The sequence below is a fragment of the Phlebotomus papatasi genome, chromosome 1 (assembly GCF_024763615.1).
Source record: "Phlebotomus papatasi isolate M1 chromosome 1, Ppap_2.1, whole genome shotgun sequence".
Taxonomy (NCBI): domain Eukaryota; kingdom Metazoa; phylum Arthropoda; class Insecta; order Diptera; family Psychodidae; genus Phlebotomus; species Phlebotomus papatasi.
Genome location: NC_077222.1, coordinates 105,401,550 through 105,426,001, shown reverse-complemented (window position 1 = coordinate 105,426,001; position 24,452 = coordinate 105,401,550). Strand labels below are relative to the sequence as shown.

Genomic DNA, 24,452 nt, shown 5'->3' with positions numbered 1-24,452 from the left:
TTATCTATTTATTACTAATAAATTAATTATTGCGTTCTTATCAAGATTACTGAAGTGTAAAGAACATTACTGATTTATCTGATTTATAATTCCATTTTGCGCATATCAAATAAATATTGCGAACAATGGGAAAGCATCCAAAATCATTTCCGAATCACCATCGAAATTTAATTATCTTCCATTTGCTGGAAGTTTAATTAAGTTCAATGAATTTTGAAACAAATACAGCCCTTTTGATTTGTAATTTCAATATTACTGTCCTTTACCAAATCCTGAACATTCATAACAAAAATTGTATTTTTATTAAATCAAGAGCAAAACAATGTTTCAAAATTAAGTCAATTACTACATTTTTTTCCAAAAAAAAAAGAATTAGACGTTAAATTGATGTATTGTAGTCAGATTACCCAGTATAATCAATTTTATAAATTTTTCTCTGTATCCACAGTTTCGACAGTTGGTCAACGATTTATATACTAGAGGTTATATTATATCACTAGTCACATTAGTCATTTCGCTTATCATATTCCTGAGCTTTAGGTAATTCAGCATAAAATATGAGAAATTCAATTTTGAAGGTAATTCCTAATTCGATGAATTTAATTTGCAGATCATTGCGCTGCACGAGGATAAAAATTCACGTTCATTTATTCATCTCACTGGCCTTCACTTGTACAGCATGGATACTGTGGTATAAATTAATTGTTGAGAAGCCTGACACAATTCGGGACAACACGGTAGGATATTTTTACTTTGGTAGAATGACTAAAATTAGCATTAGTGGAAAGTTTGAGCTTGAGACAAGAGACCCTCAATTTGAATTTTAATATGCGTCTTATCGCCATCCAACACTCAGATTGAGCGGAGATTAGTTCAAGGCAAAAGAAGAGATATGTATACTGAAAGTGATATAATAAATTCATGCAATTTTCCCCTTAATACACACGTAGGAAATCTTATCTCAATGAATTTGTTCTTCTCAATCTCACACAGTATCTTGCAATATAAACAATCTGTACATAAATACCCATGTAGCACAGGTAGGTTAAAATTTATTACCATTTTGGTCATAATGTAGTAATAATGTAGCCAATATGTAGAGGAAAGTACTCTCCCTTCGAACGTTCATGCTTTCGAATAATGTGAATTTTTTTTTATTTTTCCTAAGAGATTTACACATTTTTTATTAAATATTTCTTAGCTTATCATCAATTATTGATAATTATGTGATAATTGTGTATAAGTCTCTAGGAAAAATAAAAGAAAATTCACATTATTCCAAGGCATGAACATTTGAGGGGAGAGTACTTTCCCCTATGATTGAAAAGAATCCAATGCAATGCAATGATGAACTTCGGGTTGCAGTGCAGCAACTGGACTTTGGTCACGCTGATGACTAATTTATGACTAAATAATTTTGATGCATTTTGACGCATGTTAACGAGATTTACATGCAAATTCCAACGATTTACTTCAAAATTCTCCATTTTGACAAAAAAATCTCACAATGCCTAGAGACCATTGCAGGTTACGTCAATTTAAATGTAACTTTACACAACATTATTTTTCTTATTTCAAAATGATTGTTATTGGCGTAAATGAGAAAAACAGTCAAGAATCTATCAATGTTTAACCCTTCAAGGACGAGAAGGTAAAAAATTGACGGTCAGAAAAAGTCATTTTTTCTAACTTTTTAGAACAAAATACAACTTTAAAAGGCCGTAGGAAAAGATTCATTTTTGGATTACCGGTGACCCAATAGTCCTTAAAGGGTTGAGAATCTACAGTAGACTCTCCCAAATACGGGAATTTTGGAACAAAATGTCACCTAAAAGCATAACGAAGCAAAAAATCAAATTTTAAAAATGTCAACAAACTTTGTTTTTCAAATTTAACTACCGCCCGAATTAAAAAGTAGCATAATCTTTAAAAAACGAATTACGCAACGAGCACAGTTAGCTGAAAAAAAGGTGCATGTTCAGAATTTTTTTGCTGAATCAATAAGCAAAAAATGTGCTGACCGGTCAGCAGTCGCCGAACAAAAAGTGCTAAACAAATGTATGAAGTCGACACTGCCTCGCGAATTTTTCTTCAAGGTTAGCAGAATTTAGCTGAATTTATTTTCAGATGAATTGAAATCGGTTAGCATTTGATGCCCGCTGAGTAGCGAGAATCTACTGTATTTGAAATTTGCGATATAACCATCCTTGCCATGGACTACCGTTCTGAGTCTGCTAATGAACACATCGCTCGGTGCACGAACATGATCTTCTGAAATGTAAACCATTTTTCACGATGAAGGGCTAGCTACATCTCGTCGAAACTGATATTTTTTTAATCCTAATTCTGGGCAGCAAAAAATCCCACCCGGGAAAATGTAGTAGTCGGTAGTATAGGCCGTATAGGCCAAACAAAAACCGTGATTATTTAACTGCAGCTGTGAATCTCTTGCCTAAACTCGCTTGAATTAGTCTTGGGAAAGCCAGGAAGAGAGGAGCATCAAGCACCGTGTTCTGAGATTTAGGAATTAGACCAGGCGCCAGGACAACTAAAAGTCGAGCGAATTTGCATCCGACGACCATGGAAGTCATTTGTACTTGACATGAACAAGGAAACGTATATACTGAGCAATCACGCCATCATGTAGTATCCGAGGATACTACTTGCCAGAACAACCGGAGAGCCGTCATTATCCTCGACAGCCACAGGTTTAGCATTTCATTGAACCTACTGGTTTCAGTTTAAGCGCTCTCAGTCATTTGACCTCGTCACGATTGACGGCCCAGCTGCCTTTTACCTTCACACTATCACGCCCTATCACGCTCGTACACAGCAGCAGCCTCCAGTTGAACGGCTGTCCATTTAATTAAATACTAACTACAATCGTATTTGAGTTACAATGCATTTAAAAAGCAATAATACAACAAATTTTCACAAATGATTCTTCGGCCCTGTAACCAGTACAATGAACTACCATTGTGCAAAAAATAAAGGCGCTACGACCAATAGCATAAGAGCTATAGGGACATAATGTTGGCTACAATTTAATCAGCGCACCCTGTAGTTATAAATTGGTCATCAGTGTAACTTTCTCGTTAGTAAAATTGTTTGATAAATAAAAAAAAGATGTGGGGAGCCTCTAAGGTCTAAGGTTTCGCACAAACTCTGCCTTCGATCACTTCATATTTTTCTCATATTCCCTTTAATTAATGTTACTTTTTCTTAGAAATGTGTGACTTTAAAAAAGACAATATAATATATTACCATAAATAGACTAAATTTATTAAAGGAATACGGTAAAAATATGAAGTGTTCGAACCCAGACTGTGTACGAAGCCTGAAAGCCTTCCATATTTTTCTTACACTCGTATTACCTAGCGAACACCTTAGGAGAATTGTAGTATCATTTTTAGTAACATCAAGTTAAAATGTGCTTTTTAGCTTTTGTTGTTCGCTGGGTACGTAGGCTTTTTAAAGTAAGGCTTACGTAAATCTAACTTTATTGAGTCATTTTAATGCTGAGTAAAGTTGTCAGCGTGGTAATTAAGTAAGACTCATGTTACTAAGGTTAACTGAGTTGAAAATAATTTGAATAACTTAAAAATCACTTTTACATCAATCTACTAATTTATAAGAAAATGTTACTTGGGATTGATTCTTCTGTTCAGATAAGATTCTATAAAGATAATTCTGAAGCTTGCAATTTTTGACTATCCACATTATAATTTTACCATAACGTGCTACTTGGGTATTCTATTCAGCAGCTGAAGTGAATATATACATCTTTCTATATGTATACATCCACACTTCCGAGGGAGGAAATTGACTTGATGCAGCTCCCACTTGTGAGATACAAAAACTTCGTTTAGGATAGACTGCATTCTCGAATCAAAGGGATGAATCTCTGGAGTATAGAGCGTTGATATTTTCCCAAAAGACCGGTAAAAAATACAACAATGCATAAACTAAGCTAATTTAAAGTTTGTCACAATCTATGGGAAATACGCCAGTTTTGTGCTATTGTTCGAGAGCTTGACATTTAATTCAATTTCTCTGCTTAACCCCAATTTAGTGGATGTATTCCCTGCAGGGTAATCACCTATGTGGTTTACTGTTCGTTCCAAAATGAATTCACAGAGAACTTTTTTCCGCACCCAATAGCACAAAACCGCCTCTGGGAATGATATTAAATAAAATCTGGCAAACAAGTGTTCAATCAAATTGATTGCCAGCACTGCCACAGTAATCAAGAGAGATACTTTCTATTTTGCAGAACTGGTGTGTAGCTCTTCATGTAGTCCTTCACTACCTCATGCTTGTTAACTATTTTTGGATGTTTTGCGAAGGACTTCACTTGCATCTTGTACTCGTTGTGGTAAGTCAATGGAGATATATTAAAACTATACTATACTTCAGAAATTTTAGGTTATGTTATTTCTAATACATAAATGACCGAAAATATTTTATCAATGAACAAATCCGGTGATCGTCGGATGGGATGAGGTTCAGCCGGATTTGTTCGTTGAGTTAATATCAATCTCGGTCCCCTACATTATGAAAATATTTTCGATTTCGAATTTTCGAAGATTAAATGTTTAATTACTCCAAAGTTATTTCAGAACTCAGTAAAGATTAAAGTTACTTCTTAGAAGTAAAATTCCTAAAATTAACAATTTATTGACAATCTTCAATTTTAGGATAACTTTCGGGTAATTTATTAGCCAGATTAAATCCAATAGTCAACCGCCATGAGCACGAGAAATATGTGTTAATTCATGAAGAGCCCTATCTCGTGAGATCGAGCACTCTTCCCGCAAAGCTGGGACGCTTTGCCATCTCTTTAAGAATATTTAATTTTGAATTTCCATTAATATCCATTAATAAAAGTTATTATACTTTTTTACGTATAGGAAATGCAAAGTCTATGAACTGAAAAACAATTTAATATAATAATTTTATATTGCAAATTTAAATGAAGACAATACAGTGGGTGTCAAATGTTATGTTCGAGATACCTGATGTTGAAAAAATAAAAAAAATAATTTTATAATTTTCCGTTTTGCAAATTAATTGCCTGTAAACCACAGATGTTATTTAAGCATTTCAAAAAAATATATTTAATTTTATTTCATATCAAAAATAATTGTTTTTTAAAGCTGATCACTTTTATTGCGTCAAAAATTTGTTGCCTTATTTAAAAAACTAATTCAAAATAGGCAAAAAGCATGCAACGAACTTAATGTAAACCGAATAAATTTTGAGTTTATGTCATTGGAGTAGTAAATGGTGGATTGGCATATTTCTAAAATTTTGAGTGGTTAATAAATTCATAAAAAATATGATAAATAAAAAGAAATAATATGTTTCTTTGTTAATTTATGATTGAAGTTAAAATGGCAAGGTATAAAATGTTACAAGAAAAAGATCATCCAGAGATACTTCCGGAATGAATCTACGTCGTCAATTGTCAAATTTTATGGAAACTCACGAAAGTCTATACATAAAATAGTCAAATATTATAGTGAAGAGTTTCGAGTACATCTGAAAAAGACTACTGGTCGACCCAGGAATTCGACTCAGAGAATTGTAACCGCATTGTAATTATCTCTGATAAGTAACCCCATGATATTTCCTCCAAAAATTCAGAGTCAGTTGGTTACCGAAGGAATAGAGGCTCTCAATAATTTCCCTCTCAAATTACATCATTTCAAAATATAATTGGATAACATTAAGTTAGTTGGATGTCTTTGATAATTTTGAATTATTTTTTCCACGCAACAAACTTTTGACGAATCAAAAATGATCAACTTTTGGAAAACATTTTTTTTTTATTAAACAAAATTATTATTTTTTTCAATACTTAACTGACATTTACGGATTACAGGCAACTTATTTGCAAAAAGAAAATTTTTTAAAAGTATTTTTTCTAATTAAAAATAAAACAAGAAGTAAAGGTTAGATTTAACACTTTCTAAAGTTTTTTACATATTTTCTGATATCCTTTTAGCCAAATGCTGATTATGGTTCTTATTTTTGCTATTGCGTTAATATTATATTTCTATTTCGAAAACGGTTTTTTTACGTTTAAGATTTAAAAAGGCTGTAGAGGGTGTATTTCTCTACCAATTTAGGATAATTTGGCACTATTTGAAAGGTATTGGAATCTCTAACAAGTTTTGATTGGTTCCAGTTGCTTAAGAACTGGTAAAACGGGGGACTAGGAAAGCGTACTACCTCCGACACGACTTAAGCTTAGGATACAGGAAGTTCCGCTTTCAAAAAAATTCTCTGGACCAAGAAAAACCCGCAAATTCACTCCAGTGACACAGAAAAATTGCATATTTACAGGAGAGGTCTTTGGAATAAGTTACGGAAACGCCGTGATGTATGGGAAAGTGGTCTTCCTTTGAGAGCGGCAGCCTTTGAACATTTTTTTTTCTCTTATTTTCCAAACCAAAGTTAGTCAAAGTTAATAAAGTTAGTTAGTCAAACTTAATAGAAAATAGTTAGTTGTATTGATTATAGTTTAGAGAATAGGGGTTTTGCTTTGGAAATAAGGGAAAAATTGAAATATTCAAAGGCTGCCGCATTCAAAGGCAGGCCACTTTCCCTTATGCAAAATATTTTCGGCTCCGATTTTTTAGCCTATTTTCAGCGCCAACAGTTCATGAGAAATGTATTTTAAATTTACCGCGTGAAAAATGTTCGCATACATTTAGGGGTATTTCAAAAATGATTCTATAAATCGGCTCCGAAAAATAGGCAATTTATATCAAATTCTTTCAATCCGATTTCACTTAAGCCGGAACTCCTTGTAATTTAATTTTTCCTGTTTTTAATGGATTTTACCGACGAATCTTTTCAGAAAATGTGAGGCACTGGATTAGGTATATTAAAACATAATTTATAATGGGTAAATTAAGTTGAGAAACATTTAAAAAATAATGAATTGTTTGAAGCTGGAGACGTCCGAAGGTATCGCACTTTCCCTACATTACTTGTGACTTATAAATTGGTTAAATTCTTTTACGAATCATATAAACTGGAAGAATAGTATCCAAAATATTGTGGAACCTTTAATAATAATTTTAAAAAGTAAAAAAATATAAATAAAACTGTCTGTTAATAAAAACCAAATTTCTGAATTAACTTTAGAATCAAGATATTTCACACATTTTACTGCTGAATCTGCAAAATTACTGGCCAGAATATGCACAGCAGGGTAAAGTTTGAATTGTCGGACAGCACGAAATTCCGGATAAATCATTTTTAATATCGGACAACTCCCTGAACGATAATAGAAATTTATGCTCTCAATTCTTCCGGTGTTCGTCAGAAGGGTATTCCTATTTCAAATTAAAAGAATCTGGCTTTTCTCCAAAGCTTTCAACCCTTGGTATGGGTCTTCTTCAGTGGGTCAATTTAGAAACTTTTAAGTATTTGAAAAACGTCTAACGTCTGACTAATTTTATGCGTCGCCACATTCACTCTAACTCTTTCCCGGGGATTCTAACTGTTTTATTAATTTTAAACTATTTTATTTGATTTTTGAAAATTTTTGGTACTCTCCGTGTTGATCTTTCACTGTCGTTTTGTCTACTTTTTAAGCTTTGGATGAAAACCAGATTCTTTTAATTTGAAAGAAATATACCTTTCTGACGAACACCGGAAGAATTGAGAGCATAAAGTTCCCCGTCAGACTCCAAAAGAACGGTAATAGAAATTAATTAGATAATCACTAAAATGGTCTAGATTTTCGGACAAACTGGTTTGTCCGGAATTCCATGTTGTCCGGAGTTTCAATTTATTCTTCTTCTTTAAACATTTATTCTTGTCAAGGCTACCTAATATGCTTCAGAGGAAAATTGGTGTGAAAATCACACCGTGAAAGACATGCTGAAGTTTCATAGTTAATTTTCTTCCATTAGGTCTTTGTGAAGGATGCTGTTGCCATGAGATGGTTTATGATAATTGGCTGGATTCTGCCAATTATTCTTGTGTCAGTTTATGCTGTAATTCGTGGACAGAATCCCATTGCAGCCAGACAGTATGTAGTCAGCAAAATAATCACTTTTCACAAGATTGTCTCATGAGAAATCTCTTTTCTCTCACCAGATGCTGGATGGAGGATTCTGTGTACATGTGGATTCTCACAATTCCCGTTTGCATTTCCTTAATTGCTTCCATGGGTAAAAGGAGAAAGGCTTATTGAACCTTTGGTTAATGTTTCTGTGCTAATTTGACTTCTTTTTTTTCTCTGTCCTGAATTCAGTTTTCCTGATTAATGTTGTTCGTGTTCTCCTCACAAAACTCCATCCATGCTCTGCCCAGCCGGCTCCTTTGGGACTTCGGAAGGCTGTTCGTGCTACTTTAATACTTGTTCCACTTTTTGGTCTTCAGCACATACTCCTTCCATTCCGACCGGACACGGGATCTCCCCTGGAGAAGTACTATCAAGTAGCATCAGCAATTCTTGTGAGTCTTCAGGTAAGTTACCATTGTGAGATACAAAGTATAAAAGTACCCAAGAATAACATTAAATCACAATCAATGTCTCAAGTGTACTTAAAAGCCATAAAAATACTCCACTTAAGAAGAAAAAAAAAGTTGAAAGAAAAACTTTAAAACATTTTTCTCTAAGCTTCTTTCAATTGAGTCCTTTTTCACGTAATATTTGTTCACTTCTCACATTTCTTCATTTTTTTCTTCTCCTTCCAGGGATTTTGTGTTTCATGTTTATTCTGCTTCATGAATCACGATGTCATATTTGCACTCTGGAATCTTCTAAGTCGTCTTTTTCCCAGCATTACACCAAATATGAGATGGGAAAGTGTCAATGGACCACAAGCTACACAGAGTCGTGATGTTGTTGTGTAAAAAGAGCTTTTATGTTGGAGCAAAACAATACCATAGGAATTTTCAGTATTTTTTTTTATAAAAAAAAGGAAATAAAAAACAGAAAATTATTTTTTGGCCAAAAATTAAATGTTTGGAGAAAAAAAATGTAATTAATGAAACTGTGAGTAAAATATATTGTGAATGAGACGAGAACTTTTTATTGGACATCATAATTTAAGCAGTGATTGATGTTTTATTTCTGCTGACTACAGATTATAACACTGCTAGAAATTTGAAGCAAGAAGTAATACTTTACAAGAAATATTGTAGCCTTTTATCAGGATAAATAAGCTTTGACTACGGCATGTTAGAAAAGAAGAGTGGTACACTAAGCAAACAAAAAGATCAAAAATTAGGATAGAATCATAATAAACTCGGATAGTCCATTACTAACCTAAAAACTTCACTGTCGTTTCTTAAATTTTCAGCTTTAGGGTAGTCAGTAACCACACTGAGAAAAAAAGAGGGTGCGATTAACTTTTTTCCTCGTATCTGTAACACTTTTAGGTGTAAAAATAAATATATCAACATTTTTAATGTTAATTGTACACATTTTAAGGGTAAAATCAACATGAAATAAGGGTAACTTTAACCCATAATACACCTAAAAAGGGTAATATTTACACCGATTTCGGATCAATAATGCAGGGTAAAATTAACATTTCCGGAATGTTATTTTAACTTTCTCGGTTTTCTCTCAGTGTAGTACACTAAGCAAAAAAAAGATTAAAAATTAGGACAGAATCATAATAAAGCCGGATAGTTCATTACTAACCTAAAAACTTCACTGTCGTTTCTTAAATTTACAGCTTTTATTGCAATTATCAGGCAATTTGCAATCGTTTACTATAACTACACTGAGAAAAAAAGAGGGTGCGATTAACTCTTTTCCTCATAACTTTAACACTATTTAGGTGTAAAAATATATCAACATTTTTTAATATTAATTTTACACCTTTTTAAGGGTAAAATTAACATCAAAAAGGGTAATTTTAACCCCTAATGCACCTAAAAAGCATAATATTTACACCGATTTCGGATCAATACTGCAGGGTAAAATAAACATTTCCGGAACATTATTTTAACTTTTTCGGATTTCTCTCAGTCAGTGCGATGATGATAATGATTCTTTGATTTCTCACCAGACAAAAAGTACTTTTGAATGAGTGTCTATGAATAAAATTTTTAGCAGTGTATATCATTAAATCAATCAGCGAAGCCGTTTATTGCCGGAATGATGAGCACGTGGCAGTGGAAAAAAGTATAGCTTAATTTAATTAATCAGTGTGAAAAAGCCTGATCATTCAAAATCGATTAACAGCCGCAAAGTACTACTTATATAAATTGGAGTATCAGTGAATTTTATTATCAGTTAGAATTTTATTGTTGTGCTTAAAGTATCAAAGTGATTTTGAGAATTTTCAGCTGAAAATGTTGGCTTCTGTGCTTTTAATTTGCAGTATTTTCTTTGTGATTTCGGTAATCAATTTTAATTTAATGCATTTATTAGAAAATTTATGCACAGAATCTTTTATTGATTCCCAGCAAGGATCTCCAGTGGATATTCAGCCAAGAATGTTACCAATGCCGATAGATCCTAACAATCCTGAATTTTGTCCAGACTTTTCAATGTTTGCACCCAATATGGATGGTAGTGGTCCACTTGGTAAGGAGTATTTGGTAGGTTCATTAAGTAGAACATGTTCGAATAATCCTCAATGCTATTCTTTTCAACTTCTTTCGGAGGATTTCCAATTGATTCATTGGAAAATGTACAGCAAATTGCACCACCCTTTGAGGATGAAGACTCGGAGAGAACCCGTAGATGTGTGACTGGAGTACCTCATCGACCTGATCGACCGGATCGACCTGACCGACCTGATAGACCTGATCGACCTGACAGACCTGATGAAACTGGAGACTTATTGGGAAGCCTTAAAAAACTTGGAAGCTCTGCTAAATAGGAATTCCCGATCAATGCCCAAGAACCCATATGAGGACTCTCTGGGAATCCATTGATTTCTCTAAGGAACCTGGGTCTCAAACAACTTTGTTTCCATATGAGTTTATCCTTTACTGTGTCCTATTACTTAGCCATGCTATATTTATTGTAGCATACTAATAAAAAATCTAATAAAATACAATGTGTAGAATTCACAATAAACTGTTGAATAAAAGAGCGAAGAAACCTTTCCATAAAGCGGTTTCAGTCCAGAGGTTTAGTCCAGTTCCCGAAGGTTTCAGAATCCTAAATGGCAAGCAATTTTATTGCTTTTTAAGCATCTTTAAGCATTTATCCTAAATAACCTAGTCCTTCCTAAGTTAAATTTTACAAAATATCTTGATTGATAAGAAATTATAACAGTTAAGCCCAGGGTCATGACATTTCCCGGGACATTTCCTATGTTTCTAGCGAGCCGAAAAAACTTTTGAATTTATTAGCTGTTTTCCGTCACTATAGAATGAATTAACAAAAAATACTAATACAAAATAAAAGCCAATTTAATAACGAAGGGGCGACCGAAAACCTTAAATTGGCAACCTAAGTAGTTTTGGAGATATCTCGTGAAATGTGTACGAAAACAGGGAAAAAATTACACTAAAACTGGTCGCATTTTTCAGAGCTAATGTCACCCCCCTGGTTAAGCCTTAGGTCTGACGCCCGTACGTTTCGTCATAATCGGTAAAACAAAATTTTGGTAAGTATTACAACTTATCTAATGAGATTCTCAACAATCAAATCTACCTTCAATTTGTGACAATACTGTCAAGTGCGCTAATTTGGGCGCTTCGCTGTGTCGATCGTTTATGACTACGCTAACTAGATAATCCACTTAAAATAATATTTTTATTTTTATTTTCGTAATATAGTCACTATAGTAATATAGTAACATAATATAACTATCCAAGTTTGAGAGAAAGCAAAAATAATATTTTCATCCATTAAATAAGTGAGTGTAATTGACTAATTTCAAACTTGTGCCAGCTGCATTCTGTAACAAAAACTTTCTTTCAGAGATATTTTCACTAATGACAGATGGGTGTTTGAAAATATTTATTGTTTTTTTTTCCTTATGAAAAAGTATTTCAAATCTAAAGGTTTAATTAAAAATGAAGTTACAATCATTCCCCTGCAACGTGAGTAAATTGATTTTCATGAAATAATAATATTTTATAAAGAAATAAGTGAATTTGTGGCTATTTACATTTTGCTTTAAAGTGGGCGCTTCGCAAATCAATATTTTTTTCCGGGAATCGTATTCTTCAGCACTGTTTTACTATTTCCAATGCCGAAGGGAACAAAGAAAAACATTCCTAAGAACAAAACTTATGCTAAGGAAGATCTAAAGAATGCCTTGAAGTGTGTACGATATAGTTCTACCATAGCATCCAAAACATTTGATGTACCAAGGGCGACACTGTACAATAAATTGTCTGGCAGATACCAGGAAGAGTGCCCCAATGACAGGCCAACGACGCTTACAAAAGAACAAGAAGAAGAACTTGTCATGTGGATCCTGGAATGTTCGGATGGTTGGCATCCCTTCGGCAAGGAACAAATTCTGGACAGCGTCAAAATCATATGCGAGACTTTCAAAATTCCAAACTATTTTACATATGGAAGGCCTGGAGATGCTTGGTTCAGGAATTTTCTCAAGCGTTATCCAGAGCTCAGCATGCGCAAGCCAAAATCCTTCACATTGGAAAGGGCTGTGATTACTGCTGAATGTCTTCTGCTAGTTTTAATATTCTTTTAAATTGAATAATCCAATTAAAAGACCATTTGACCCAATTAGCAAAAAAGGTGATCCACTTAGTGAACGCTAACTTATTTCAGGATTTTAAGTATTTTATAAATTTTCTTTAAGATTTTTAATATGATTTTTAATATTATGTTTCTGAATGAAACAGTGGATAATTCTATGAATTTATAAGAAGTAAAGGGAATTGGAAAGTGTTCGGTTAGTTTTACTTGATAGAAATTTAATAACACGGATAATGACCTGGATTAGAATATATTCCTTCTATAGCTTCACACTACGTTTCGGGGATGTTTGTCCCCTGCTTCAGGTCTACAAATTTAACATCAAAACAATATGAGCATTAAAATTACTTGGAAATACATTACTTCGGTATATACACTTACATGGAGATACTTGGGATAAATTGGGTCACAGGGATTTTTTGCTACTTTCATATAACCCAGAGCAAGTGAACACCATGATCGTCAAATGCAGACTGATCAGTAGTTTCGTTAGGTCAAGTCATTGACCCTCCCAGTGGTTATGGCGAGTTCATTGACTTCTCCTTCGCAGCTGTGAAATGATTCTTCTGCTACCCTGGTAGTTACTTGTTGTCGTCCCACTCTTCGTAACAAGTGCGAGTAGGTAGAAATAATGGCAGTTGTATCCGTCTTCTTGTTGATGTTGTCCTCCTTTGTCATATAGATGTGTATCGGTTTTTAGCGCATGTGATTTTCGTGGTCTATGAGTGTCAAAACATTTAAAACCAAAATTTAGGCCCGATCTGACGAGGTCGGATTTCACCTGTGACCACAAAAGCTGAGATTATAAAGAATCTCAACTGAAAACAGACATTTGGTGCCCATATCCGAAAGATCCGGAATGGCCCCAGGGAGTCAGGTTTGAAGCCAGAGTATGTGCGAAGCCTCAAACACTTCCTTTATATTTACATATATTGTCTACAAGAGGCAGTACTGTCTTTTGGAAAGCTCTTCTTAAGAGGTTTTAAATTGATTAAAGTTTTATACCATTAGACCATTTGTGCACGTTTTTCTGGAGAACAAATGTTTCTTTAGGGGAATCATCCGGCTAACACAAGGTAAGCTGTTACTAGCGTAATGCTATAATTAAAGGCATTGTGCATGCTCTTAAATAATAACTTAGTCCAAGTTCATAAATTAAGTCCTTAATAAGTACTTATTAAGCACTTAATTAAGGAATTTTTTTTAACGAAAGTAGTGACATCTGGTGGCAAAAAGTGGAAACTGGAATAGAAAATACGACGAACACATGTTAACCATTGGATAGAAAGAGATGAAACAATTTGACATTTCAAAAAACATAACCACAAAATGTTAAATATTAAGTACGTGGAATGCTTTTATAAATTCTTGCTTGTTGTGATAAATATATAAATTGTGAAGTTCGGTGAAATAAGTGAAGTACAACTTAACACTCTTCATTGCATTTTAATTTGGTAAGTGCAACTCAATGCTATCCCCGTAGTCCCTATAGCTTGTAATTCAGAAATGTTATTTTGCCTACAAGTATCCTATCTATTAAATCTCTTACATATTATATCTATCTATTAAATCTTTCCGTTGATAACCTCAACTTGCGATACGAATACTTAAATTTCCAACCACTGTCTCATTTTCTATTAAATCCTCCATTAAGCGCATGATCCGGGAGTGTAAATTACCCACAAAACTGCCAAATTTTGATCAGTCCTCTCTCCAGTCTCAGTAGCGTATAATCCGGGAGCGAGGATTGCATACCTTCCCTGGAGTCCCATAAGCTCACTTTACAGGAGTTTACCTTTGAATATAATATTGATCGTCCTATTGATTTTTTGTTCCAGGTGCATCTTATGAGAAATTTGAGGACAACAACTGTTCTGTCCGGCAATATAGTTCCAATTTATCAGAAGTGTATTTTCAAATTTTTTTTTGAGAAATAAAAAAAATATGAAGAATTAAAAATATTTGATTTATATGCATTAGAGTATCTGCTTAAAAAGCGCTTTGTTGAAAGTCCTTAATTAAGTACTTAGTGAAAAAATCTTCCATGTCCTTAATTCAAACTACTTAATTAAAGACTTTAACAAAGACCTTAATTAAGTACTTATTTTTAAGGCCGAATCATGCCATATTAGTTACACTACTCGCCACAAAGCGTTGACGTTTGTCTCATTTTTATATATTTTTTAAGTAGTTGGTTGTTCTACAACTCCTTAAAATTAAGTTATTGAGTTAAGAGGTTATTAAATACTTAATAAGTACTTCATAGTTAGCCAGGAAATGAAGATTGGTGATTATGATTCTTTAATTTCTCACCAGACCAAAAGTACTTTTTAATGAGTGTCTATGAATAAAATTTTTAGCAATGTATATCATTAAATCAATCAGCGAAGCCGTTTATTGCCGGAATGATGAGCACGTGGCAGTGGAAAAAAGTATAGCTTAATTTAATTAATCAGTGTGAAAAAGCTTGATCATTCAAAATCGATTAATAGCCACGAAGTACTACTTATATAAACTGGAGTATCAGTGAATTTTATTATCATTTAGAATTTTATTGTTGTGTGCTTAAAGTATCAAAGTGATTTTGAGAATTTTCAGCTGAAAATGTTGGCTTCCGTGCTTTTAATTTGCAGTATTTTCTTTGTGATTTCGGTAATCAATTCCAATTAAATGCATTTATTAGAAAATTTATGCACAGAATCTTTTATTGATTCCCAGCAAGGACTTCCCATGGATATTGAACTAAGAATGTCACCAGTGCCGATGGATCCTAACAATCCTGACTTTGGTCCAGACTTTTCAATGCTTGCACCCAATATGGATGGTAATGGACCATTTGGTAAGAAGCATTTGGTAGGTTCATTAAGTAGAACATGTTCGAATAATTGTTCTTTTCAACTTCTTTCGGTGGACTTCCAACTGATGTAATGCAAGATGGAGCACAAATTGCACCACCCTTTGAGAGTGAAGACTCGCAGAGAACTCGTAGAAGTGCACCAACCCAATCTGGTCAAGCTGGGGAACGCGGTGGACCCTCGGGATCCACAAATCCGCAGGAACTTCCTGGAAAACTTAAGGGAGCACTTGGAAGCCGAACGGGAAGCCCAGGAAAATTAGGAAACATGGCAAATAGGAAACCATGAGCAATGCTAAAGAACCCATGGGAACTCACGGGATATTCTTGAGGAATCACTCCAATCACCCACATAGATTTCCTCGGGAAATCGGGAACTCGAACATCCTTATTTACATACAAATTTATCTTTGACCACTTCCCAATGTGTAACCATGAGATACTTCTTGTAGCATTTTGATAGAAAAATCCAATAAAATAACATGGACTTAACAACAAATTGCTAAAGATGAAAAAATCTCTCCATATGCGTCTCGTCATAATCAATGAGAGTAAGAAACACATCGTATCTACCCAGCAATTCCACAAGTAGTAGTTTTATGAATGAAATTCAACAAACTTTACGATACGTTATTGCTTGTTTATTTACATAATCTTCAGACTCTTTTTTTCTTAACTCTTAAACCTCTCGTTTTTGTATCATTTTTTCTTGTTTGTTCAGATTACAGTTGTATAAATTTTATTTTTGCCGTGCCGGTTAAATGGCTGATGCAAAAAAACACTATTTATTGTATTAAACATGGTATATGGACCACATTATGATGTCATTGCTATGTTAACGCTATCGTTGTTTTTATTAATAACCCAAACAACTTCAACTGGTACTTTTATTGCTCGAATTCAGTGAGAAAGATATTGTCTGAACACAGTCTGAATTTTTTACAAAAGAGAATGTATCGCAGATTGATTCAAAAAAAGATATTTTGATCTTTTCATAACTTCTTAAGGTGACTCATTTGATTTTGTGTTTGCAATAGATATGCCTTAGGTCGTTTGAGTACTTGAATCTAAATTTTCTTGTTAGAATTTTCTTTAAAAACTTTTTAATCCAATATCTCCTAAATTTGCGTAACTTTGGTCGAGAATTTAATAGCTCAAAAATTCGAAATTAAGTTTCAATTTTTAGTCGGAACACATTTAGAGAATAACAATCCCATCTTATCATTCACAGAGATTGAAAAATTCGAAGATCTGAAGAGCCAAAAAAGAGACATTCTTTCTTCTTGGTAATTCCGCAAGGTGGCTGAAGTTCATGTTCGAATTTCGAAGTCTCCAGTGTCAAAACATGTCGATCTTTACATTCACTGAGAGAAATCCGAAAAAGTTAAAATAATATTCCGGAAATGTTTATTTTACCCTGCATTATTGATCCGAAATCGGTGTAAATATTATGCTCTTTAAGTGCATTAGGGGTTAAAATTACCCTTTTTAATGTTAATTTTACCCATAAAAAGGTGTAAAATGAACATTAAAAAATGTCGATATATTTTTACACCTTAAAAGTGTTAAAGATATGAGGAAAAAATGTTAATCGCACCCTCTTTTTCTCAGTGTTAGCATTCATTCCGTCAACTCTACGTTTCTTAGATTTCGACTTTTTCTACAATTTTACTTCATTTTATCTACGACGTTTCGTTGCTGCAATTTCGCTTTCATCTGGTTTTGGGTTTCACATTTCGTTTTTGACATTTTGTCACTACTAAAATCAAATCGAACTCCAAAATTCTAAACTCGAAAATCCTCTAATGCAAAAATTCCGAAAGAGACGAAATCCTGACAGTCAAAATCCCGAATAACCAGTAACTACCCTTTGTCATAAACCGAAAATTTGTCTTTGTCGCAACAAGCGAAGCTTATAATATTGAGGGATTTTGATTTTTGAGATTTTGGTGTTCGGAAATTTTGCTTTTGAAATTTTGACTTTCGGGATTTGGGGTTTTTAGGTTCAAGATTTTAGCGTTTGAGAACCTTGGCTTTCAGAATTTTGGCTTTTGGGATTTTGATTTTCGGGAATTTATATTCGGTATTTTCCATTTCAGGGTTTTGGTTTTCGGCAATTTTGTTTTCGATATTTTGGCTTTTGGGATTTTTGCTTTCGGGATTTTGCCGTTTGGGAATTTAGCTTTCGGATTTTTGGTTTTCAGGATTTTGGCATTCGGGATTTTACCTTATCATATTTTGGCTTTCGGGATTAACGTTCAAGATTTTGAGTTTCAGAATTTTGGCTTTTGGTATTTGGTATCTCGGATTTTGATTGGGAAAAACCAATATTTCGTCTTCAAAATGTGTCATCCTTGGGTTAATCGGTCTTTGGAAAAATGTTAAAGATATTCTAATACGAATAATGTTCAAAATAAAATGATAACAACGGAAATTGAGCAATTTTAATCAGTTCAATAAAATATTAAGCTCACGTTTTCGAGCACTCTGCGAAAGTTCAACTATTTTGTCACCTTTTCTTCCATAAAATCGCCGAAAGTGAGATCAAGTTCAATGTCAGTTTTGAGTGATCAACAGGTTTTAAGCAGGTAAACACCCGCGGGGTCCTTCAACTCTTTCTCATCTTATCCATCGTCAATCAGTTGCATCTTGAGAAATAAATTTTCTGTATAATTCTCCCATAAGTCTCACATTGTGAAGAATTTTATTAATTTTACCAATAGATCTATGGACACGTGGATTTAATAAGTTCATCTTTTGCATTAACAGTTAAGTCAGAACCTTGGGAGGAAATGCAATGAAATATTAACTCTACATGGGAGTTATATTCGAAAAACTCAAGCTAAATCTTATATAGAAAGATTTTTTTTCTAATTTTCACGAAGCGAAATAGAAGACTTGCCTATTGAATATTCAAAAATGTCAACCCTGTTCTAGCTAGATTACCCCAATGATTTATGCAAGGTTCTTTTATTAGGAGGGCTTTGACCTAACCGGTCGATTTTGCTATATATTTTTCTCTACAAATATGACGATAAATTTTTTCGATGGATCAAACTGGTTGAGAGTTCGTTGATTTCTTGCAAAAAAAAAAGCTCATCTTCCACAGAAAAGAAATAAATGAGAGAAAAATCATGTTTCGGCACAAGAATCAAAATTTTAATCACTTGATTTGCAAAACAGATTTCTTTTATTTCATGCTGGATTCTTCATTTAATTTCGGAAATATCGACAAAGCATTCCAAATTAGAGGCTTGAAGACAAACAGAAAAAAATGTTATTATCTTTTCAGGATGATGATCTTAAACTACATAAGTAAAGACCTCTACGCATTATTTTTTAATCAATTTATGCGAAAAAAATTTTGCAAAACATATAGAGACTCTAAAAATAAAAATGTATTTGATGTTTTGGGCAAAATAACTTGGTTAAACCTTGATAAGCTTGTCTAAGTTTTTGGTAGCTGAGATTCGCAATGTGAACCAATGCGAAATCTGTATTCATTCCAACCTAGACCGAACCTATAATCAAGGATTTAGGATGGGTATTTCCAAGAGCTGAGCAGGTGATCATCCTGTTCGTAAGGATGAATACGATCCAATTTCCGATGAATCTAGGGGATGTATTACGCATTAAGGCTGCGATACTGAGTAGCCTTACCACAACCAAATTAGGATCGGCATTTAACAGTTTAAAAAGGCAACAAAGATCTAAGTCACACAGGTAGGAAAATTTTATAACAGTATGACAATGTAATATGACAAGTTTATATGGTTTATTCTGAATCAGGACAACATTATATACCAGAAGTTACTGAACGGTCATTGCAAGGAACTCTAAGAAGTATCGATTAATTTTCCGAATTAATTTAAAAAAATAAAGAAATAAATAAAAATTTGTTATATGACTTCGTCATACTGTTACAGAATTCCCCTACAGGATCAACAAATGTTGTAGCGCTTGCCGGTTAAGGTAATCAATATTGATTTCCATTTATTCTGAAAAAACAGTTCCCAGAAGAATCCTCATCTAGATCTGAATCCCGTGGCGGAGAATCTCATGGATATTCTCCTTACAAGATTACTTATCTGTTGTAAATTATAACGATCTATAAGAGAGTTCCTTCAAGGAAATAGGGGAAACTGGGGCAAAACTAGTCAATTCGATGATTTTAAAATTAAATCATCATCATCATTTTCAATCGCTCATCCCTATTAACATAGTACATCTACGTTAGAAACCTACGCCAGCCGATCCTCCGACACTTCAGGAAGTTGTTCGTGATCAATTCCAAGGCGCTCCCAAACAAGATCCTGAATTTGATTCAGCCATCTTGTCCTAGGTCTGCCTCGATATCGACTTTAAATATTTACGATAAATAAGATGGAGGCTCAAAATTTTTAACATAGATAGCCTTAATAATCCTTCTTAAGTTCTAAGTTCTATCCTTCTTAACTCTTTCGTCTCCTTTGGGACACTGGGTACCCATGGAAACAACAATTTTTTTAGACTATCTAGAATCGATAAAAATCCGATTCTTCTGGATAATTTCAAACTATAAGGATGTCCAAATCTAGGATATTTTTTGCAAGATCCCAATTAACTCCTGAGCTAAGATATTCTTGGTCAAAAATCGTGAATTTTCGATTTTCTGCTTCCTTGCACATATTGTGACTTTTTTCATATTTCTAGACCCGAATAAGGAAAAACCTCTCGGGGCCAATAAGTATGATAACTATCAATTACAGATTACATAAATTCGAAAAACAATTTTTTCATAAATTTTCAAAAAACTTGTTCAAAGTTGATGGGTACTCTCGTCCCCAAAAATATAGAGGTCAAATGTAAGGTTATCCCGCCAGTGCCCGCCATTTGGTTTTTGACACCAACCTTGTAAGAAAATTCAAGCGGGAGCGAAATTTTTGTCAATATGGCCGATAATTTTGACATTTGGCAGCGAAGGAGATTGCTTTCGGGGAAGTTTTTCCTATTCTTCCAGATTTTGGTGAATTCTGATTGTCCAGGAAGTGTTTTTTTGGCTCTTGAGAAAGCTTAATGTGCCTGCAATAACATCCTGTTGAGAGAAATGTGTTTTAAAGTGTTTTTGTGTGAAATATTTTGAGGAATCTGTTGGCAAGCAGGAGCTGAGTGTCCTTTTCAGCACTTCCTGGACATCCCACAAGATACTGGTCAATAATTCTTCTTGTTTTAGTGATCAACATTGTAAAGGAGTTATTTGACATGCAAAAATAATTCACAAAATTGATATTATTGGCTTTTGGAAAATTGAAGTTTGCCCAAGTTTCTATCTTTTGCGTTCGTTAGGGGACGAGAGTTCCCATGAGTTTTCCAATTTCCCAGAGGCGGAGAAAATTCTTTCTCTACAAAAGTATCATATTTGACCAGTAAGACTTACAATAAAGTGAGTTTTACTGAAATTCGTTCGCTGGATATGTTGTGGTCCGGAAAGAGTTAAGTTCTGTTAGATTCGAGCGAGAAATTTTGCAAATAAAAAATTTGAAATTTTGGCTTTAATTCTAAAACCAATATCAAGGAAATGTCAAGATTTTGGTATTCTGAAATCAGAAAACCAAGTTCAAAATGTCAAATCTATCAAATGTTTTAGAATTTTGAATTCTTGAACCTAAGCCGTGTGGATTTCAAGATTTCCAATTACGAAACCAATATTGCAAGATAAAATCTCCTGTTTTTCTTGAAACAATACCAAGGACCTCTCGGGGGTGCTTAGAAATTCAAAATATAAGCAAAATCTTAAAAATGTGCTTAAAAATAAACTTCTTGAGAATTTTTTAAGTTTTCTTAATTATATTTTTATCAGATTAGATTAGATTAGATTGTATAGAGAGCATAGTACGATCTGTGGGCTGCAGACACCTAGGCCCTATTTAAGCCCCTTATGTTTACCCGACAAATCTTACTTCAATTCTTTTAAAAACTCGCTGAATTGCTAAATAGCCTGAGCTACCACAGATCAGATCAGTTTAAATAGATTATTGATTTATGAATATGAAAAATACATGAAATTCAAGAAGTGCAGGAAGTAGAAGGAGGTCGGGTTACTTTGAGCTGTCGGCTTACATTGGTATACGATTTTTTCGCATATTTCTAAAGGAAATTGGGTTTTAAACGTGATGAAATTTGGATAGATAAAACAATCGTGAATCTAAATAAAATACTTGAAATTATCAGCTTAATTTAGAAATAGGCGAAAAAATCAGATATCAATGTAGCCCCACAGCTCAAAGTAGCCTCATCTCCCCATATTCCGATATTTGAGGGAGATTTCCTAAGTGCTAAGTGAGGAAGTGCCATTACAATTTAAGGAAGTACCTTTTGATCCTAATATCTCCCCCTCAATACTAACATTTTCAAGACTTTCACATTTTTGTAATTAAAGGTTCAAAAAGGCTATCAGTATAAATAAATCCGATATCTGTCCCTTAAATTTTAACAAAAATGGTGAATATTCTAAGCTCTGTATCGAAATTCAACAGACTGAAAGTACCTGCAGAAGAATCACTCGTAGTATAACCATTTCAAGATTTATCTCAGGTCAAGAATTTTTATTTCCTTTTTCGGTATTGGTGATTATGACATCTTATGCATATTTAATATGGTCTAATATTAATTATCTTAATTTTTGTAGCAAATTATCAACAAATTCTGCAGGGAAATAAAGATTTTTTTAGAAGAGAGTTTCGGTCTTGGAAAATCTTGATATCTCGGTTCTTAGCTAAGACATTTTGAGTCCCAGTAGTGCATCGCATCAGAATATGAAAGCTTGATTTACCAAATATTTAACATCTTCAAATTTTGATCGTTATCATGGTGTTAGAAGTAAGGCCTATGAGCCCTATTTTTGGGATATTTGCCTTACAGAAAACATCAATCAATCAAGGAGGGGGCTGTTTGATCTGTAAGGCTAAATTGATATATGACTTTTCGTATATTCTTGAAGGAAACCTTGTTTTAACACAATGTAATTAAAATAGATAAAACAATTATGGATCTTAATTATTTTACGGGGGCCCAGTTTGAATTTGAATTTGAATTTTATTCATGCCCAAAAATACAGAGTACTTACATAGGACTATATTATAAATATTGTCTAAATATAAATTGAGTTTGTATCTAATTCGGAAAAATAGTAGCGGATGAGAAATCGAGAAAAAAAAGTTAGGGGAAAGTGGTCTACCTTTGAATGCGGCAGCCTTTGAATATTTCAAGTTTTCTCATATTTCTCAAAGCATAAATTCTATTTTGTGAACTAGAGTTAATAGTATTAACTATTTTCTATTACCTTGGATAACAAAAAAGAATTTTAGCTTTGGTAAATAAGAAAAAAGTTGAAGCATTCAAAGGCTGCCGCATTCAAAGGCAGGCCACTTTCCCCTACAAGTGTTTTTGATTATCAGTAATTAACATTTTAATATTATTGATATTTAAATGATCGTTTAAGTGAAGTCTTGAATGCCTGAAATTTATTGTAAAGTGATACTGCAGAAAATGTTACTGTGTTTAATCCATATTTTGTTGTAACTGGTTTGGAAATGGCTATTGTGTTATATTTTCTAGTGTTTTTAGGATTAGGTTCTATTTTTAAATTTTGATTGGAGTGAATAATTTTACTATGGATCTTGAAGATTAGAGTAAGTTTTTTCAGTTTTAAAGTTTGTTCTAGATTATTTATCTCTAATTTTTTATAAACACTGAGAGAAATCCGAAAAAGTTAAAATAACATTCCGGAAATGTTTATTTTATCCTGCAGTATTGATCCAAAATCGGTGTAAATATTACCCTTTTTAGATATATTGGGGGTTAAAGTTAACCTTTTTCGTGTTAATTTTACCCTTAAAAAGGTGTAAAAGTAACATTAAAAAATGTTGATGTATTTTTACACCTAAAAAGTGTTAAACTTATGAGGAAAAAAAGTTAATCGCACCCTCTTTTTTTCTTAATGAAGGATGTCTGTACTCGTGAGACCATATTTAAATTATAAATGGCTTTTATAGCTTTATTTTGTGCTCTTTGTAACTGGCCTAGACTGTCCTTATTTGCACACACCCACCCAATCGTTATCCCATATAGAATAATTGAGTGGCATAATACATAATACGTAATTTTTAGCGTTTTTTCGCCAATTATTACATAATTTTTCGTCAGTTCCTTTTAGAAATATGCGAAAAATTATTTTTGACAAAATTGTTGTCTAATGATATTCAATAGTTTGTCTGTGCTTGCATTTTTTTGTGATTATCTAAATTGGTGAGTCCTTATTTTTAGGTTCTGTGAAATCAAGAAAGCTGTAAACTGTCGATATAAGGGAAACTGGGGCACCACCAAACACGGGGTACTACCAAACACTGCGATTTTTTAATCGGATTTTCGACTTCAGAGGACAAGACATATAGGAATTTATAGGCACTATAGGGATGCTTGTCCATTGAAGATATGGTCGAGATAGTCCAAGAAGTTTGGAAATAAAAATTAGTGTTTAGTGGTACCCCGTGTTTGGTGGTGCCCCAGTTTCCCCTATAACATTAATGAAAAGGCTGGAGGAGATAGGTACAATTTTTCTTTTAATTCTAAGAATACTGTTGCGATTTTACATGCGATTTTCCGCAAGATAGCATTTTTTCGCTTTAGGGTTATAATTCTTGCGAGATTCGCATATACAATGACAACCACAGGGGAAAATGGGGAACCTTTGAATTGGGGTACTTTTGTAATTGGAAATTGTTGTCCTGTTTTCAACACGATTTGAGGCTGAGTTTGTGATGCTAAATTATACCAAAATAAGAACCAGTTCCACTTAAAAATAAGTGAAAAATGTCCAATTTTAAAGCTGTCCCAATCCAGAGGTTCCTCACTGCCCCTAAGAAGCTATAATATTATACTCGTCAGTTTCGATAC

At 33.5% G+C, this 24,452-nt stretch overlaps 3 protein-coding genes across 6 annotated transcripts in view; all 3 read left to right on the top strand.

Annotated features, from left to right (window-relative positions):
- LOC129799060 (calcitonin receptor) overlaps positions 1 to 9,046 on the top strand; it is a 42,636-nt gene extending 33,590 nt beyond the window's left edge. For 3 of the 4 annotated variants that reach the window (XM_055842665.1, XM_055842667.1, XM_055842666.1), the window contains 7 exons: positions 449 to 540; positions 611 to 737; positions 4,274 to 4,375; positions 7,929 to 8,047; positions 8,116 to 8,189; positions 8,273 to 8,487; positions 8,719 to 9,046. In XM_055842665.1, coding sequence (XP_055698640.1) covers positions 449 to 540; positions 611 to 737; positions 4,274 to 4,375; positions 7,929 to 8,047; positions 8,116 to 8,189; positions 8,273 to 8,487; positions 8,719 to 8,877 — 888 coding nt within the window. In that variant the 3' untranslated portion in view covers positions 8,878 to 9,046. The remainder of the gene's footprint in view (positions 1 to 448; positions 541 to 610; positions 738 to 4,273; positions 4,376 to 7,928; positions 8,048 to 8,115; positions 8,190 to 8,272; positions 8,488 to 8,718) is intronic. The other variant, XM_055842668.1, reaches the window with a different exon arrangement.
- A 1,133-nt stretch (positions 9,047 to 10,179) lies between these two features.
- LOC129799065 (uncharacterized) lies at positions 10,180 to 11,035 on the top strand. Its single transcript, XM_055842674.1, has 3 exons — positions 10,180 to 10,377; positions 10,444 to 10,564; positions 10,645 to 11,035. Exons 1-3 carry the CDS (start codon positions 10,330 to 10,332, stop codon positions 10,860 to 10,862), a joined length of 387 nt encoding a protein of 128 aa, XP_055698649.1. The 5' UTR covers positions 10,180 to 10,329; the 3' UTR covers positions 10,863 to 11,035.
- Positions 11,036 to 15,218: 4,183 nt separating this feature from the next.
- LOC129799066 (uncharacterized) lies at positions 15,219 to 16,203 on the top strand. The gene is made up of 3 exons (XM_055842675.1): positions 15,219 to 15,316; positions 15,383 to 15,503; positions 15,599 to 16,203. The coding sequence occupies exons 1-3, from the start codon at positions 15,269 to 15,271 to the stop codon at positions 15,805 to 15,807; spliced, it is 378 nt and encodes a 125-aa protein (XP_055698650.1). The 5' UTR covers positions 15,219 to 15,268; the 3' UTR covers positions 15,808 to 16,203.
- Positions 16,204 to 24,452: the final 8,249 nt, after the last annotated feature.

Bases quoted from the DNA above. Each gene is read 5' to 3' on its own strand.
- LOC129799065 (XM_055842674.1), top strand. From the start codon at position 10,330: ATGTTGGCTTCTGTGCTTTTAATTTGCAGTATTTTCTTTGTGATTTCG. The intron at 10,378-10,443 runs GTAATCAATTTT...ATTGATTCCCAG, and splicing joins GTATTTTCTTTGTGATTTCG to CAAGGATCTCCAGTGGATAT. The intron at 10,565-10,644 runs GTAAGGAGTATT...CTTCTTTCGGAG, and splicing joins GGATGGTAGTGGTCCACTTG to GATTTCCAATTGATTCATTG.
- LOC129799066 (XM_055842675.1), top strand. From the start codon at position 15,269: ATGTTGGCTTCCGTGCTTTTAATTTGCAGTATTTTCTTTGTGATTTCG. The intron at 15,317-15,382 runs GTAATCAATTCC...ATTGATTCCCAG, and splicing joins GTATTTTCTTTGTGATTTCG to CAAGGACTTCCCATGGATAT. The intron at 15,504-15,598 runs GTAAGAAGCATT...ATGTAATGCAAG, and splicing joins GGATGGTAATGGACCATTTG to ATGGAGCACAAATTGCACCA.